Below are 19,454 nucleotides of genomic sequence, written 5' to 3'. Positions count from 1 at the left end.
AGCCATCTGGTTTCACCAGTCCTCAGTCAAATCGTCCAACCCATGCTAGCATGGAAAGCGGACGTTAAACGATGATGATGATGATGATGATGATATATATATATATATATATATATATATAGGTTAGTTGAGCTAGAGGTTAAAATAACCATCTAAGGGAAAGAAGTATCCATTACACTACCAGTATATTACTTATATTTATTCATGGGCATCCATATGCAAAACAAGGATAAACATAAGTTTATCAAGAATCAAAATTTAAAGCAAACATTTTCTGTTTTCTTTATATATATATATATATATATTCTTTTTTCTTTTATTTGTTTCGGTCATTTGACTGTCGCCATGCTGGAGCACTGCCTTCAGTTGAGCAAATCAACCCCAGAACTTATTCTTTGTAAGCCTAGTACTTATTCTATTGGTCTCTTTTGCCTCACCACTAAGTTACGGGGGATAAACATAGACACATAAATACACACACACACACACACACGACAGGCTTCTTTCAGTTTCTGTTTGCCAAATCCCACTCACAAGGCTTTGGTCTGCCCAAGGCTATAGTAGAAGACACTTGCCCAAGGTGCCATGCAGTGGCACTGAATCTGGGACTATGTGGTTGGTAACCAAGCTACTTAACACGCAGCCACTCCAGCGTCTATATATAATCTTAAAGGCCACAGTAAAGTGTAGCACACAATGACAATTAGACCTGGCTCCACAATCCTCTCCAGTGTCCAGTATAGTAACACAAGGCACTAGACCCAGTATAGACTAGAATGCAGAGCATAAACCAAATAATAGACAAAAATAATAAGCAGATAGTAGGTGTAGTATTCAAAACTTTATAAGACATACATGCATTTCAGTAAAATACAAAAGTAATTATATAACAATGTTGAAACATTATGCAATCATGCACTGCACCTCATCAGTGTCCTGATATAAATACAACAATTTGTGTATATACGACTTACTATGTACACCAAACCAAACCTCCGCTGCACATCTCTCTCTTCGATTCTGTGAGGTGACTCAGCTTCACCACGATAAATAAACAGACAAGAGTTCTCAGCCAGCGACGAACATCTGTATAACAAGAATCATGGCCCGGCATCGATGCCACGACATCACAACTAGTGATCAGCTCTGCCACACTCAGCCTCCCCAACTTCACATACAGAACTTTTCCTATAGTGTACTAAAGAACTGGTATAATTGCTCACGTGTTATTGACTCTTTCTATTTGCTGTAATAACTCACATACACATACATGTATCACTCACATACACACTTTTCTTTGTATGATGGCCTGTCTTTGATTATGTTATTATATGTCGCATTCACACTCTCACACAGACATACATCTTTAACGCTACAATAAATATCTCTGTTATTCATCTAATACGGTTGTGGTCTTTCATTACTGGTCATCTATGTTATCGTCGCATAACATATCATGCATATCATCTTTGATATATATTTTGTGTTCGACCGTGTGACACGTTTAAATAAAAGGAGTCCTCTGTTTTTCCATTCGTCACCATTTCTCCTTTTTGAGTTCACACGGTCGTTCCTTACATATATATATATTTATATATTCATTTTCAAATTTTGGCACAAGGTCAACAAGTTTAGGGAAAGGGGTAAGCCCTTTACATCAACTCCAGTGCTTAACAGTTATTTATTTTAATGACCCTGAAAGGACGAAAGGCAAAATCGACCTCAGCATGATTTGAACTTAAAATATAAAGACAGACAAAATGCCACTAAGCTTTTTTCCCAACATGCTAATGATTCTGTCAGCTCACCATCTTTATATTTATATATATTACACACATATATATTAATATTCGTTTTAATGTCAACTAAAGGATTACTCCATGCCTTTTGTAGACTACATATGCCTTTACAAGACAGGTTAGGAAGTAGCTTATACATTCAGTGAACAGTCAGAAATTTAGGGAAGTACTAGATGAAGCATTTGATGAAAAAGGAGGAGAAATGGATGTTAAATGATAATGATGATGATGATGATAAATGTACAGAAGAACTGGAAGTTCCTTTAGGACAACTTATAAAGGTCAGTGGACCAAATCTGTGGCTGGTGCAAAGTTCTAGCCAGACATAGTGGTGGAACAGTGAAGTTGACAAAGACATAAAAGCGAAGAAGTAGATTTGAAAAGATTGGAAGAATAGGGGTAGCAAAGAAATATACCAGATGGCTAAAAGAGAAGCAGAATTGAAGAGATTTACCAGTGTTCTGCAGTGTGAGGATCAGAGGTATAAGGTGTTGTGGATAAGGCCTAGTCACCTGTATAGTTAATCAGGTTATACAGGGAAGTATCATACAACTGGCATTGCAGCATTAGAGTTGACTGTTACAAGCATAAAGGAGATGCCTTAAAAAGAAGCAGGTCATGAAAGTTACTGAAAGAGTTATAGCTGAACTAATTAGAATTGAGTTAACCTAGATAAGATACAATTTGGTTTCATGCCAGGGAGAAGTACTACTTAGTCTTTCTTCATAGTAAGACCACTGCAAAAGTATTTAGCCAAAAATAAAGTGCTGTACTTGCTGTTTGTCAACATGGAGAAAGCCTTTCACGGGGTCTCTCACTCATTCATCTGGTGGTCACTGTGGAAATTTGGAATAGACAAATGACTGTTGAGAGCCAACCAAGCTATGTATAGAAGTACCATCAGTAAAATGAAAGTTAGTAATGAGTGCAGCAGCAAATTTAATGTGCAGCTAGTTCACCAAGGTTTGTTCTCTAATCTCCTCTTATTTATCATAGTCCACCATAACCAAGAATTTAAGGCTGGAGCTTCTCTATGCAGATGACTTTGTTCTCATAATCAAATCTGTAGCATAATTAGAAAAGAAATTCCAGATGTGGAAGCAAAACCTAAAAGAAATATTAGAAATTAAGGGAAGACTAAATTCATCCAGGATGAGTCTAATATACAGATTGTAAATGTCACAATTTCCTTATTTAGATTTAGTAGTATGCTTGTTAATGTCCATTAAAGTATATAGTATTGTCTATAGGAGTTGCATGTGCAGCTTAGAATGTTACCTTTTAGTAAGTGTGCAATAATAGTGAGTGATATATTGAATTTCTTTGTCTTTCTTTTATTCGTTTACTTGTTTCAGTCATTTGACTGGCCATGCTGGAGTATTACTTTGAAGGGTTTTAGTCCAGGACTTACTTTTAAAGCCTAATACTTATTCTGTCAGTCTCTTTTGCTGCTAAGTTATGGGGACATAAACACACCAATACTGGTTGTCAGGTGGTGATGGGGGGGGGGGGGATATATATATCCCCATAACTTAGTGGTTTGGCAAAACAACAGCTTTCTTTCAGTTTCCATCTACCAAATTCATTCACAAGGCTTTGGTCAGCCCAAGGCTATAGTAGAAGACACTTGCTCAAGGTGCCATGCAGTGGGACTGAACCTGGAACCATGTGGTTGGGAAGCAAGCTTCTTACCACACAGCCGCACCTATTCTTGTGGATTTTTTAACACAATTTGATTTGTGCAATTATATTTTGATGAATGTTTAAAATATTATTTTTGAACACATAACATGAAGAAATTGCATTTTTTTAATTTCTCAAAACCAACTATAATTTGCTGAGACAAATTAGAAAGCAGTATGATGATTAGATGAAAATATTGTGTCATGGGACAAGGACTGTGAGGATATGTTCTACTAAGGCTTAAGTTTCTGAGTATTTTTGATATAGAATTAAGAAAATTGTAATGTCTATAACATATTTGTTGCATCAATGGAATTTTGTAATGTTAATACTGTTCTGATCTTGCCTAAATTTCAGGGGTCATGAGAGTATTTGACTGTATTTCTTAGTGTCTCAGTCCCAGAAGTCCTACTAATTTTAGGTGTATGTATATATCATTGTGAATTTTTCTTCTTTTTTGTTTTGCATGATTATTTTAACATAAATGATGTGTGAGCGAGTGATTGATCAACTAATTTATTGCAAAAGTAAATCTGTTAAATGACCTGATGTATTCATTGCATACAGAATTATTCTCATGAAAATATTTAATCTTAGTTGTACTATTAACAAACTATTTTTTGAACATTCACAAATATGTAAAAATTCCAAACTATTTATGCCCCAAATGTCTTTTTAATGATTCAGTACTTTCTTCTCTTTTCAATAGGTTTATGGATTAACTTCAAAGGATTTGGAATTCTCTACTCCCACAAATTCACTCCAGTATTACTGTACAGATGTTAAAAAGTCAGTAAATTCTGATAAATATTTATTGTTTGGTTAAAAACAAATTTGTATTCTTAAGAAAAAAGGGACCTATAGCATTAAGTTAGAATATATAAGGTTTATCTATTTATTTATCTTTCATCTTTTACTCATTTCACCTTGAGGAGATTTTAGTAAAATGAACCAACCCCAGGACTTTTTTTTCTAAGCCTGGTATGTATTCTATCAATCTCTGTTGAACTGCTAAGTTATGGGGATGTAAACACACCTACACCAGTTGTCAAGCAGTGCTGGGGGGGACAAACATATACATATATATGATGGGCTTCTTTAAGTTTCCATCTACCAAATCTACTCACAAGGCTTTGGTTGGCCTGAGGCTACAGTAGAAGACACTTGGCCAAGGTACTGCACAGTGGAATTGAACCCAGAGCTATGTGGTTGGGAAGCAAACTTCTTACCACACATCCATGCCTGCACCTATTTTTTTTTTTTTTTTTTTTTTTCAGAACAATGTTTTCAGGTTTTTTGGAAGAATCAGGGATGTATGTGGAGTAGGGACCTAGGGCTATCCAACCATATGGGCCAAGTATGGACAGAAAGTGTGAGAGAAAGGAGGACTATAGTGGAGAGGAATCCTAAGAGAGTCGTTTAAGGAAAGAAAGGCGTGTATGTATGGGTGGGGGTGCTGGTAGGTGAGAGAAGAAAAGAAGAAAAAGGACATTGGGGTGTTCAGGAGGCAAAGAAGCAGTGGGAGAGAGAGCTATGAGAGGAAAGGAAGCAGAAAGAGAAGAGTAAGAAGTAGATTCTTGGGGTTACCATAAAGGTAAGAAGGAGCAAAGTGTGAATGTTGCAAAAGCATCATAGATGGGGAGGCACTGAAAAGGAAGGAGAGAAAGAGGTGAGGAAACAGCAAGAGAAAGAAAGGCTATTGGACATCATAGGTAAGGGCAGAAGATGAGATAAAGGTTAGGGAAAGTGTTGGGTGGTAATAGAGGTAACTTTGAGAGAGGGTACTGCGAGTGATAAAGAGATGGAAGTCCTGGAGGAGAGATGCTTAAATGATGGATACTAAGGTGGATTTGATGGAGAGCAGTATATATATATATATATATATATATATATACACACACAAACACGCACACATATATGTTACAACTTCTTGATCATTAATTTTGGGTGAGAGTGTGTCTTTCCATGTGTGGCCATGTCTTCTGTAACACTACCTATTGCCAGGCAATAAGTATCTTCAGGTCTGCCTTCACCACTTCATCTCAAGTCTTTTTCAGTCTCCCTCTTCTACATGTTCCATTAACTTTGAGTGCTCAATACTTTTGTATGCAACAATATCCTTCATATGCATAATATGTCTGTACCAGTGCAGCCTACACCTGACTCCTCTTACACCCAGTTTTTCTTTTAGCTCATTTGTATTCTGGTATTCATACACACTAGCATTATACATCCATCAGAGCAGGCTAGCTTCATTTTTTTTTTTTCTAGTCTTTGCAAATCTTCAGCATTCAGGGCCCATGGCTTGCTGCCATACAGCATTGCAGTGCTAATTCGAGCATCATACAATCTACCTTTCTGTCTGGAGGAAAAGACCTTTATTGCCAACAGCGTTAATAGCTTCCTGAACTTTTTCCAACTTGTTCTCACCCTAGCTACTAGACTTTCCAAGCAACTACCTCCTCTGCTAATTATGTCTCCTAACAAAAGTTATTGACTAATCCTAGTGAGTCATCTGGGCATTTAAGAGAATCTATTTTTGGTGTACCCTAAGTACGTACTGCTCAAATGCACCTGGCATATACATATCTTACTTTCTCTGTTAGTCTGCCTGTAATTCCATTACACTTTTTGAATGTCCATAGTTTATATTGGATACTGTGTGTGTAATTTATGCCTATGCTTTTTGTGCATATCAAGCAAGGACATTTCTTTGATGATAGGGAAGTCCTGTCTTCTTTCTTGCTTACTAAAGCAGAAAGTAGGAAAGTCTTTGCTAAATCTTCTTAGAAGCCTCTCAATTTTAGATTTAGCTTCCATGGCTGGAATTTCCTCCCTAATTCACTGGATGCGCAATGTCAGTGTGCATGTACAACAGAGTGTAAGCATCTTGAGAGAAAAAGTTAGGCATAAGAGGCATCAGATGTGATGTGCAAGAGAGATGATTGCATTGGTATGATCATGTGATGCATATGGATAAAGACAACTGTGTAAAGAAATGCCAATCTCTAACTGTGGATGGAACCTGTGAAAGAGATAGACCTGGGAAGTCATGAGACAAGGTGGTGAAGCATGATCTTTGAATGTTGGGGCCTCACGGAGGCAATAACAAGTGACAATATGTCGTGCTTGAGAAGGCCCATTAAGCCAAGTGAAATCATAGTTGTGGCTAATGGCAGTGTCATATAACTGGCACTTGTGCTGGTGACATGTAAAAATCAGCCATTACACTTTTTGGAGTGGTTGGCTTAGAAAGGGCATCCAGCTGCAGAAACTATACCAAATCAGAGTGGAACCTGTTGTGGCCCTACAGATTACCAATTTCAATCAAACTATCTAACCCATGCAAGCATGGAAAGCAGATGCTAAATTATGATGATGATGATGAATTCTGCTACTGGCCACTTTAAGTTATTTCTCTTAATTCATTTTTGTTTAAATTATACAAATTACTTCATCACCATCATCATCATTTAACGTTTGTTGTCCATGCTGGCATGAGTTTGACAGTTTGATCAGGGCTGGTAAGCTGAGAAGCTGCACCAGACTCGTCTGATTTGGCATGGTTTTCTATGGCCTGATGCCCTTCCTAACACCAACCACTCTGAGAGTGTAATGAGTGTTTTTATGTGCCACCAGCACAGGTGCCACTTGCGTGACACAGGTATCTGCCATAGCTGCGATTTTACTCAGCTTGATGGGTCGTCTTCTCAAGCACGTCATAAAGCCAAAGGTCTTGGTCATTGCCTCCAGGCAATTATCATACTGATGACAATTATTTAGCCAGAAACACATGTCCACAACTATCCTCTTATCTCTAGACAATAAATCTGTTCTTTTCCTCAATGGCATGTCAATTTCATAAAATTCTTAATTCTTTAGATTATCTCCCCTCCTCAAGTAAAGTTGGTCTTAATTTAATTATAATGCATCCTTTAGTGGCAGAGATAATTTTAATAAATGAAGAATTTATGTTGCATGGTATTTGATATCCCAGTATTGTTCATCAGCATTTAAGAGTTGTCAAGAACAGCCAGTCTTAAACACCTCAGTGATAGCCTGTAGGACTATGGTGAATAGAAAAGGGCTGAGACTTGAACCTTGATGGACTTCTACCTTTGTAATAAATTTGTCACTGAAATCATTGTTGGCTCTTACTTTAGGAAACTTTACTGGAAAGAGTGACTTGTGACTTTCAGGCTTTGGTGAAGCATGACCTTCGAACATTGGGCCTTACTGAGATAATGACTAGTGACCGAGACCTTTGGAGATATGCTGTGCTTGAGAAGACTCGACAAGCCAAGTGAGACCATAACCCATGGCCTATGCTAGTGGGTGTAACCAGCCCACTTATGAGTACCCCTCATTCATTGGACAATAAACTTTGCTTGCAAAGACTTATTGAGGCAAGTGAAATCAAAATTAAAATTGCTGTCATGGCCAATGACAGTACTGCCTGATTGGCACTTGTGCCAGTGGAACGTTAAAAGCACCATCCAAGTGTGATTGTTACCAGGGCCGCTGATTGGCTCCCGTGCCGGTGGCACATAAAAAGCATCATTTGAGCGTGATCATTGCCATCGTCACCTTACTGGCACATGTGCCAGTGGAATGTGAAAAACAACATTCGAGAGTGGTTATTACCAGTGCCGCCGGACTGGCTCCTGTGCAGGTAGGATGTAAAAAACACCTTTTGAGCGTGGTCGTTGCCAGAATCACCTGACTGGCCCTTGTGCCGGTGGCATGTAAAAGCATCCACTACACTCTCAGAGTGGTTGGTGTTAGGGAGGGCATCCAGCTGTAGAAACTTTGCCAGATCATATTGGAGCCTGATGCAGCCTTCTGGCTTGCCAGTCCTCAGTCAAACCATCCAACCCATGCCAGCATAGAAAGCGGACGTTAAACGACAATGATGATGATGGTTTATTACACTGGTTTTGTGTTTAATTTCAATGTTGTTTGGCTCTGATTGAGGAGATCTCTAGTTCACCCCTGGTTCTACAGTACAAACTTCATGTTTTAACCCCTTTGTTATCATATTTCTATTGAAATACACAGCCTTTGTTTCAATTAATTTTGAAAATAACAAAGAATTCAGTAAAGTATTTATGTTATTAAGCTGGTGTTTTGAACATAAATTAATATGGAATTCTGAGGGAAACTTTAATTTAGATCACTTTAAGACAAGAAGTTTGTATTCTAGAACTAAGGAAGGTGTCAGGTGAATTCTTATTGAAATGTTAAAGTGATTTAAATTGAAACCTTCAAAATTTTATGTTAGCTTATGTTCTAAATACTTGATAAAATAATGACAGAGTTACTTTATTGAATTCTTCATTATTTTCAAGACTAATTTAAATATAGGCTGTGTCTTTCAACAGAAATATAGTAACAAAAGGGGTTAAGATGGTAGGGTGAGATTCGAAAACGATTTGGTTGCTATTTCTAGCAGCATGAGTTCCATATAGACACTTCCTTATTGGTTGTATGTGTGAACTAGTGTTAGCTTTGTTTCCAGCAAAAGAGTTTTTAGGTCCCTTTATTGAAAATACCTTACTTATTATTGTCCTGATTAACAATTCAAAGAAGCTCATTGCTGATAAAGGATGTTTGTAGTTTTTAGGGTACAAACAATAAAATTCTGAAGTAATTTCTTGTTTTTCTACTTATTGTCTCCGAAGAAGAACAATAGTCTTCATGATTTTTGTTAGCTTCACAGAAGCTGAAAGATGTGGATAATTGGGGTAGGATTAAATTGATTCTTGTTCAATTGGAATTGTTTCAAAATAGTAGCAAAGAGTAATTGAGGAGAGGAAGGAAGGTTTGTATAAAGTATTGAATAAGTATTCTGAAAGGAATAAAGTCAGTAACACTGACTCACATAGTCGATCAATTGTAGAGCTTCAACATCATGTTGATTAACATAATTAGAGAGATAAAGACTAACTATCAGAAGAACAGAGGCCACAGTTGTGGCACAAAAGATGCAGTAAGACACGACTCACAGTTTCATAGTTGTGTCATTAGTGTATTTAGATGACAGTCACTTTCTGAAATAGTAATGAATGTGAAGTTTTAAATACCTAGTATTTACAATAAACAAAAATTTGCAATGATTTTTTTCCTTATCATTTAGCTGGCATAGTTAAGGATGGGTCTTGAGCAAATATAGTTTACTTACAGTATGGCTACAGTCAAATGGCTGAAACTAGAAGGTATGTATGTTGCAAGTTGCAATTTAAAACTTGGAGATCTCTCAGAATTTTAATTGATCAGTTCATTTTTAACCAACTTAATTGATGTAATTGTCATATGTTAGAAGATGAAATAGTAAAGTGGATATACCTTTGCTTCTGTTTTATTTGAAGTGGATTAAATGCGAATGAATATGACAGAATTGCTGAAGAAACATTGGAATCCTTACTGGAGTTAATTGAAAGTTTTGAAGATATAGAAAACTGTCCAGAAGGATTTGACGTCTCTTATTCTGTGAGTAAAGTGATACTTCTCTTCAGCCTTCTTTTTCCTTGCAACAGCACAATAATTTATAGTTGCTTTATCAGCTTGCCATGCTGAATTCAAATTTTTTCATATGTATAACTTTGAGTCAGATCAACTGACTTGCTTTAGGTGCGATGCAACAGAACGATACAAATTATTACATCTTATGTAATTAAGAACTATTACATCTTATGTAAGTATATATATATAGTTTTTCCTTGGGGCTGGCCAGATTGGAGCAATCTCAGGTATAACCAGCCGAAATTGCAAAGTTAATCTGGAACTTGACTGAGGAAAGAAAACTCTGAATGACCTGTCCTTGTTTTCTTTGCATCGTCTATCTGGAGGTTTTGTTGTCCCTTTCTTGTATCACCTAACTGTCAGGATGTTTTGCATTCCTGTCCCATTTTGTATTATATATATATATATATATATATATATATATAACGGCGTACGTACACCTGTCTCTTATATGTAAGTATACATTTTTCTAAATCTTGTATGACTCTATTTCTGTCTATCAGCCCCTTCACCCTTATTCGTTCATTTCACTGTTCATTCTTTCGTTCCCCCTCTCTCACATTTCCTTGCCTTCTCTTCTTGCTCACTTCCCCTCCACTTTTCACTTCACTGTGTCCCTGTCATTTTTTCTCGCCCCTCCTTAATTCTTTTGTTCCTCTACCTCTTTCTCTTCTCTTCTCACGTGACCAGCCTTCAACCAAGCCTGATCTTTCTTTCTTGGCCAGCCGTTGTCTGTGCAACATCAATATTCCTCCCTTTGCCTGTGAAATCTTGTATCCCCGCTGTAAGGCTTTATTTCCACACATGCCAGCTTAATTTAATTCGTTCTTAGTCGAAAGACATCTGTTGCTATGTCCTGTTATTATTTTTATTGTATTCGTGTAACATTGTTCGCTTTTTCCGTCCTTGTTTTTGTACACATTCACTGCTTTCTTCCAAGGAATTCAATGCTCTTATATATATATATATATATATATATATATATATACACATATATATAAGCTCCCCCTTTGCTAGCATACAAGGCATAACTACTAAACGACACATAGGAGGATGTTAGAAGTATATCACCTACTTAAGAGTGTATTCCAACTGAATTTCCTCTTTCTGCTCTAAGTCACAACAAGGTCAACTTTGGAGAGAGAGAGCCAGGCACACAGAGTTGACATTCTGTCCTACCAGCATTTTGCTATGCCTAGTGCCTGTCTGAAAGTAATTTTTGTAGTATGAATTCCTTCTATTTTCTCACTGTCATTGTGGAACATGGCAAGACATTCAGAACCTTTTTCTTCAATCACAGATAACTTTATTGAGCATTGTGTACTCACAGTACGAATTCGTTTGTTACACATCTGAATAAAACCTTGGACATGAAGTTGTTCATGCACAAACATGAGTGTTGTTACCTACTGTACAGAGACATTTTACAACCATTGGATTAATGACTAAGTCCAACCATTAAGGTGTTGACGTCTTCATTAGTGACTTCCCTCGCTAAAGTGGGGAACCCAAGTAAAAAGATCTGCAGTCTTTACTTCAACAGCCATTGCCTGCTATATGATTCACGACATTCAACCTCATTATTGCTTCTTTATAATCAGCTCTATCACGTATGGAGAGCTATGAATTTTTTCAGCAGTCAAATTCTCCTACACCAGTGACCAACTCACTAAAGTGGTAGCTCCAGACAGAAAAAAGGACATACCTGTTGATTATGAGAAAGTTTCTACACCACCTTTGGGCAGAAAAGGTTATCTCTGAAACAGAAATGGCATGAAGATGTTTTATGAGAAGAAATGCATAACCTGAGTTGACCCCTTCTCGAAACTGCCCAACGTGTGGAATTTCTCTGTGGAGTATTTCTTTGACCAACCACTGATAGCTGTTACCTTTGGTCTACCATCATTTTTTCTCCATGCAAAATTTTCTCCTAATGGCAATGTCAAACTGTTTGTGTGTTCGATCGCTGCTAAACAACTGAACCTTTTCTGTTGCGAACTCCATATTTCACTGCATGACAAATTTTTCCTTTGTCAGATACAACTTTGCATTTTCTTTTATCTTTGTCCTTATTTCCTGATATTTTTCTCGTTGGAGGATGTTATCCTGTATTTTCTGGTTATTGGTCATGTCCAGCTTGTTTTTCCTTCTTCTGGATGTGTGTTACGTTTTTTTCCACCAAAGATGAATCACATCACTCTACCCCATTATTATGGCTGTCTTAAGATGTGGTTTACCCAGCTGGAATCATACTTTGTATCCAATAACATTCAGTTGGCTCAACAGAGATTGCACATCATATTGAGTAGGATTCCTTTGCCATTAGTGCTCGCCGTTAGAGACCTAATCACAGACATGCCACCAGATGCTTCCTACGACAGTATAAAAGCAGAGGTCCTTTGCAGAAATTCTAAATCCTCCAAGAGTCGCTTTCGCACTCTCTTGGAGGATGAACATTTAGGGGATAGAATCCCAACAGAATTTTTATGCAGAATTTGCGAGTTGGCTGACTGCTCAACTGAAGAAAATTCATTCATGAAGGAGCTATTTTTCTCTCAGCTGCAATCTAATGTCAAGTCCATCCTAGCGCCTATGAAAGAAGGTAGCTCACTGGAACAAATAGTTACATCTGTGGACAAGATCCTGTAATTCTACAGGCCTACCTCATCTGCTGACAAGGTAGTAGCTATCACTTCATCTACAGGTACCTGGGATTCTTCATCAATCAATGTGGCATCACAAGCAGAAACCCGGAAGGCAATTAAGGACTTGGTGCAACAGGTTTCACAGTTGTGTCGTGTACATTTCTCTTTTTCCCAATCATCTTCCAGGTATCGTTTTAGGCATCATTCTTCTTCTCACCAGCGTGCCATCACTTCGCCCAACATGCTGTGTTGGTACCATCGACGATTTGGGGATAAGGTACATCAGTGTAGACAGCTTTGCTCCTACTCCCCACAGGGAAACTAGAACGGGAGACCCTGAGCGTGTCAGCCGGCCCTGTGCTTCGTTCTACTCTGCATCATGCATTTTTTGTTAGAGACATCAACTCCTCTAAGCTTTTCATGGTTTACACAGGAGCCAGCGTCAGTATTTAGCCCTTATGTTTCACCTCAACTTTTCGATATTTCTTTGTATGCTGTTAACCACTCTACTATCTGGACTTACGGACAGATTTCTTTATCTGTGGATTTATCTCTACATAGAGATTTTAAATGGATTTCTGTCATTGCGGATTTGCCTCATCCATTATTGAGTGCAGATTTTCTACACCATTACTCATTATTGGTTGATGTGAGAAAGCAGTGACTTCTCCACAATACCACCTCCTTATCAACTCTTACAAAGAATTCTACTGTCACTCCTGTAAGTACTTCTCTCTTCGTTGTCACCTCAAGGAATCCATATCACGCATTGCTTGCTTCTTTTCTGGAGTTTACTGACTTGTCATTTAAACCAACTGAACCTGTTCACTCAGCGAGACATTTCATCTCCACAAAGGGACCTCCTGCTTTTTCCTGTCTGCAGTGGTTGGCACCGGACAAGCTTAAGGCAGCTTGAGCTGAATTTGAACATCTGATCCAGCTTGATCTTATTCAACCATCCACGAGCCAATGTGCGTCTCCTTTACACATGCCAAACATAAAAGGTACTACAGACTTTCGACTGGTTGGGGATTTCAGATGCCTCAATGCCATCACTACCCCTGACAGATATCCTTTACCTCATCTACAGAATTTTTCATCTGCTTTACATGGATGCACCGTTTTTTCCAAGATTGATCTGGTATGTGCATACCACCAGATACCAGTGGACCTGGCTGACATCCCAAAAATAGCCGTGACCACGCCATTTGGCTCGTTCAAGTTCTTATCCATGCCTGCGCAATGCCGCCAGCACTTTCCAGCAGTTTATTGATGAAGTTGTTCATGGGATGGATTTTGTTTTTGCTTACGTGGACAACCTCCTCATAGCCAGTGACACAGTTGAGCATCATCATAATCATCAACGCCTATCTCAGTTGTTCCAGCATCTCTGGTTGTACAATGTCAAGGTCATCCCTGCAAAGTGTGTGTTTGGTACAACTTCGTTGGAGTTCCTGGGAGTTCCTGGAGTTCCTGGGACATCATATAGACTCTGAAGGCATTCGGCCTCTGCCAGTGAAGGTGGAAGCGATTCAGCAACTTTCACTCCCCCACCTCATTGAAACAGTTACGTCATTTCCGAGGGTTAATGAACTTTTATTATCGCTTCATTCCTAACTGTGTAGACAAGTTGTTTCCCTTGACTCAGCTTTTGAAGGACAAGAAAAAGAAAGATTCTCCTATTTCTCTTCCAACACTTTGCAGTCTTTTGAATCCGTCTAATCTGAATTTGCTAAAGTTTCCTTGCTCACTCATCCTATAGTGAAAACAGAACTATCCTTGACCGTAGATGCCTCAAATTGTGGTGTTGGTGCTGTATTGCAACAGACGATCAACCACCAGACTCAACCACTAACGTTTTTCTCACGCCAGCTGAAACCTGCCAAACAACGATATAGCACTTTCGATAGAGAACTGTTAGCTATTTATCTTACTGTGAGGCACTTCCACCACCTCCTTGAAGGTTGGGAGTTTACAATATTCACAGACCATAAACCACTCACATTCGCACTACAATCCAAGTCAGAGAATTACTCACCGAGGGCATACAGACACTTGGACTTCATCTCTCAGTTCACCAGTGACATATACCATATTGCTGGATCTGCCAATATACCTCTGTGTTCCCTTTCGTCTCCTACTATGATTGATCTGGTTGCCATTGCTTCAGACCAGCCTTCCTTGGATTCGCTTGACATTTCTTCTGCTCAGTTTTCCTGCTGCAAGTTTGAGTACCTGCACTTCTGTCCGCTGAGTTTCCTCTGGTTCACCCAGATCACTTATTCCTGATTGTCATTGCCGCACCATTTTTGACGCTCTGCATTCATTGTCACATCCAGGCATTGCTGCCACAGTGAAGCTTATCATGGCCCGATTCTTCTGGTGTGATATGCATTGTACAATCACCACTTAGGTGCATTCTTGTTTGTAGTGTCAGTGCTCCAAGGTGCATCGGCACGTTCTTGCTCCATTGGGACACTTCATTCCACCAGACACTTGCTTCCGACACATCCATATTGATTTCGTTGGTCCTTGGCCCGTCAGTTCTGGTTTCACATACATTTTGACCTGTATTGATTGGTTCTCCCAATGGCCAGAGGCCATACCCCTGGTAGATATTACTGCCGAATCTGTGACTCAAGCTCTCATCACAGGTTGGATTGCTCACTTTGGCGAACCCTTCAGGATCACCACTGACCATGGATGCCAATTCAAAGCCTCCCTTGCAGTGGGAAAACTGTCATGACTACTGGGTGTACAACACATTCATATGACTAGGTTCCACCCAGCCTCAAATGGAATGGTGGAGAGATTGCATAGGCAGTTAAAGGCTGCACTTCATGCTACTCCAATACACAATGATGGATTGAATTTCTTCTTATTGTTCTCCTAGGTTGCCAGTCCACTGTTAAGATATATTTGGGCTACTCCTCAGCTGAACTCTTATATGGTACCACTTTGGCACTTCCTGGTCAAATGTTGGCACCAGTTGACTCACTGCATCTGGATCCTGTGTCATACATCACCAGACTTCTTCCTTACTTCTTGGATCTGCCACCCATGTGACCAGTCTATTTCTTCTGCTGTTACAGCAAATATCTCTACAAGGACACCTGTGTTTTTGTGAAACGATGCTATGAAAAGACCCCTTACACCCCCCTACTCAGGCCCTTTCCGTGTGCTTTCACACATACTAAAACTTTTCACCATGGACATTAATGGTTGGAAAGAGACTGTATCTATTGACAGAATGAAGAAGGCTTTCTCTGAAAGTCTTATTCCACTACCTGACACACCTGTCACACTCACTCCACAAACATCAACCTCAACCATCTTTACATGCTTCCAAACAACATTTGCAAACACCACAATCCATTCCACCTTATGTAGCACGAAGTGACAGAACAGTAACTTGGCCACATAAACTGTCCAAAACTAAATTTAATCACCTTTTCCATATTAACATAAACTGTACCTGTTGATACACCACCTGTTTTGAACAAACTGTACAATTTAACAAACTGTTTTGATGCATTTTCTCTTTATACATTTTATTACATGTATTTCATATGTTATATGCATTTATTTTTACATGTTTCTATTCTTTTATTTGCATAATATTGTGTTCGCATGCATTGTTTACATTTTGCCATCTTCCATGATTTATCCTTTTCCACACTCTTTGTGTCTCTGCTCCTCTTTGTGTAGCACAGGCAATCACTTGTTTCACTGCTTACAGTTAACTTTTTGCCTGTTCAACCTTTTCATTCCTTTCGGTCTGGGGGAGGGTACTGTAGGCAATGCTATTTGAAGCAGGTTCTTAACCTGCAAAATATCTGTTGGGAGTCAACGTCAGTTATCTCTGCTATTGAATGTTCTAGAACATCCCAAGCCAAGTGAACATGGTTAGCTACCCCTTTGCTAGCATACAAGGTGTAACTGCTAAACAACACACAGGAGGGTGTTAGAAGCATGTTACCTACTTAAGAGTGTATTCCAACTGAATTCCCTCTTTCTGCTCTAAGTCACAAGGTCAACTTCAGAGAGAGAGCCAGGCATGCGGATTCGACTTTCTGTCCCACCAGCAACTTGCTGTGGTATTCTACACCTAGAGCTTGTCTGAAAGTAATTTTTGTAGTTTGAATTCCTTCTATTTTCTCACTGTCATCATGGAACACGGCAAGACATGCTTCAATCACAGATAACTTTATTGAACATTGTGTACACACAGTATGAGTTTGTTTGTTACACATTTGAATAAAATCTTGGACACGAAGTTGTTCACACATGCAGACAAGTGTTGTTATTACTGCACAGAGGCATTTTACAGTCATTGGATTAATGACTCAGTCCAGTCATTAAGGTGTTGATGTCTTCATTAGCGACTTCCCTCGGTAAACTTTTAAAGCTAGATGTTTGCCCCAGGTATACTCTGCCAATAATAGGATATACAACATTGACAGGAGAGATTATCTGCATTAAATGCTAAAGCTTCAGAATCAATTTCTTATGAAATGCTTCAATTGGTTATTGCTACTAAAGCTAGTTTCAAACTAAGTTCCTATCACCATAGAAACTATGATGTCAGAAATTACTCTTTAGAAATCAGTCTATATATGGCAACTTGAAAGAAATTTCTACCAAATTTTAAATAACAGAACATGTCATTGCCATAGACTTAACATTGTGTAGGTGTAGCAATAAAATTCATGTTTGTTGGAGGAGGCATATTTTTTATTGCACTCGCCCTAGACAGGTCCGGTCTGTATCCATTTTCACCAATAATCTGCCCAAGATATTTTATTCTTGACATAAAAAATTCACACTTTTCCTTGCTGAGCTTAAAACCATACTCTTTTATTCTTTTGAAGACCTTTTTCACATGCTCAGCATGCTGACCTCGAGATTCACTTTTTATGAGTATGTCGTCAAGGTAAGCTACAGCGAAATCTGAACCTGCAAGCATAATGTCCATAACTTGTTGGAAAACGCCAGGTGCTACCTTTATACCAAAGGGGAGTTGATTAAATTTATACAACCCTTTATGGGTATTTATTGTCAATAATTTTAAACATTTCTCATTGGCTTTTACCTGCAAATATGCTTCAGATAGGTCCAACTTTGAAAAAAATTTCCTCCATTCGACTTGGCGAAAATTTCTTCCAGACTTCATAACAGATAATTATATGGCATCAAACATTTGTTTAATCTCATTGAGAAATCAGTGCATACTCAGATTTTACTTTTTTTCTTGACATAAACTGTAGGGGGCACCCAATTTGTGTAATCGATTTTTTCAGTCACATCAAGCTTTTTGAGTCTATCCAATTCTTTGTTGACTTGTTTCAATGCTGCGAAAGGTACCATTCTTTTTGGTTTAAATACCGGTATAGTGTTTTCATTCACTTGAAACTTTGCCTCTGTTTTTCCTCAGAAAAAACTTCAGGAAAAAATTTTTTTTTAATTCTTTTTTAAAATCCTCTGATGCCTTATTTGTATTGGCAGAAGAACCATTCACATACTTACAAAAAATATTTATGGGTAGGTCCCTTAAGTTAAATAGTTCTATTCAGTATGTTCCAAATAAATTTGTTGTATTTTTCAACACAAAACCTTTGTTTTTCAAAGTTTTTCCACAAAATGTAACATCACTTATCATTTCACCCATAAAATGCAATTTTTTTTCTCGAAATACATTGCACAATTTTCAAAGTTTCCTTTAATCTAGGTTTCCCTATTTCTCTCCATGTATCTGTATTAATTATCATGATATCACTGCCTGTATGCAATTGTAACTTGATATTCATGTTATTCCTTTTTATGGACATAATTTTTCTTTTCTGAGCCTTGCTTAAAATTTCTTTAGCAATACATTCTTTCTAGCATTTTTTTTAACCTTTTTTTTTTTTGTTTTGCTATTCAATGTGAGCTTTTATGTCTGATTTTTCCACAATCAAAACAGATATGATTTTTAAAAGGACAATTACTTTTAAAATGTAAACCTCTGCAACCGTAGCATGGATTTGGCCTAGACGTTCGTTTTTCTTTTTTCTTATCCATTTCAGGACGACATGCATGTATCTGAGAGCAATCTTTTTCTTCAGTTTCATCTGCGTCGTGCCTTAAATTTATAATCCTCTGGCATTCTTCAGCCACTTCCTCTAGAGTTAATTTTTGGTCCTGTTCTAATTTTGTTAACATACGGGAACATATATCATCTTTTCTTGCTATTAACCCTTGAACAAAAAATATACATTTAAACAAATCCAGGGTTGATTCATTTAATTTGAATTTTTCACACTCAGCATAGGTGATGAAATCTTCATCTTTTTTAACTAAATTTAAACATTGCCAATGAGTATTGAACAGTGAACTTCTTTCACTGAAAGTTCTCAATAACAAATTAACTGTTTCATCGAAACAAATCTCACCTGGTTTCTTTGGCAGATTATGGTTACAGTATTTTTCATGTTCAGGAGGGGATAACTTTCTTAAAAGTAGTCGCACCTTCTTCTCGTCATTCCAATTTTTATATTCTTTGAAGATTTCTTCATATCTTCTAAAATATGAAGAAAAAGTAATACCTTCTGGGTTATAGATAAATTCTCCAATTGAATTTGCTATGCTGTGTGACGAGAATGAACCTGAAGTATTTTCAGACTTCAACATTACTTCCAGTAACTGTTGGTGTTGTTGTTGTTGTTGTTGTTGTGACTGCTGTTGTTGCTGTTGTAAATGTACCACGCGAGCCAACAAGCCTTCCATGTTAAATAAGTTTTTCTTTGGTTTTGTACAAAAAGAAAAG

At 38.0% G+C, this 19,454-nt stretch overlaps 1 protein-coding gene across 2 annotated transcripts in view; it reads left to right on the top strand.

Moving 5' to 3' along the window:
• Nucleotides 1-19,454, top strand: part of LOC106877921 (frataxin, mitochondrial) — a 45,839-nt gene that overhangs the window by 13,396 nt on the left and 12,989 nt on the right. For both annotated transcript variants that reach the window (XM_052970171.2, XM_014926990.3), the window contains exons 2-3: nt 4,192-4,271; nt 9,851-9,971. In XM_052970171.2, coding sequence (XP_052826131.1) covers nt 4,192-4,271; nt 9,851-9,971 — 201 coding nt within the window. The remainder of the gene's footprint in view (nt 1-4,191; nt 4,272-9,850; nt 9,972-19,454) is intronic.

The sequence above is a fragment of the Octopus bimaculoides genome, chromosome 8 (genome assembly GCF_046866305.1).
Source record: "Octopus bimaculoides isolate indiv1 chromosome 8, ASM4686630v1, whole genome shotgun sequence".
Taxonomy (NCBI): domain Eukaryota; kingdom Metazoa; phylum Mollusca; class Cephalopoda; order Octopoda; family Octopodidae; genus Octopus; species Octopus bimaculoides.
This window is presented reverse-complemented; position numbering and strand designations above follow the sequence as displayed.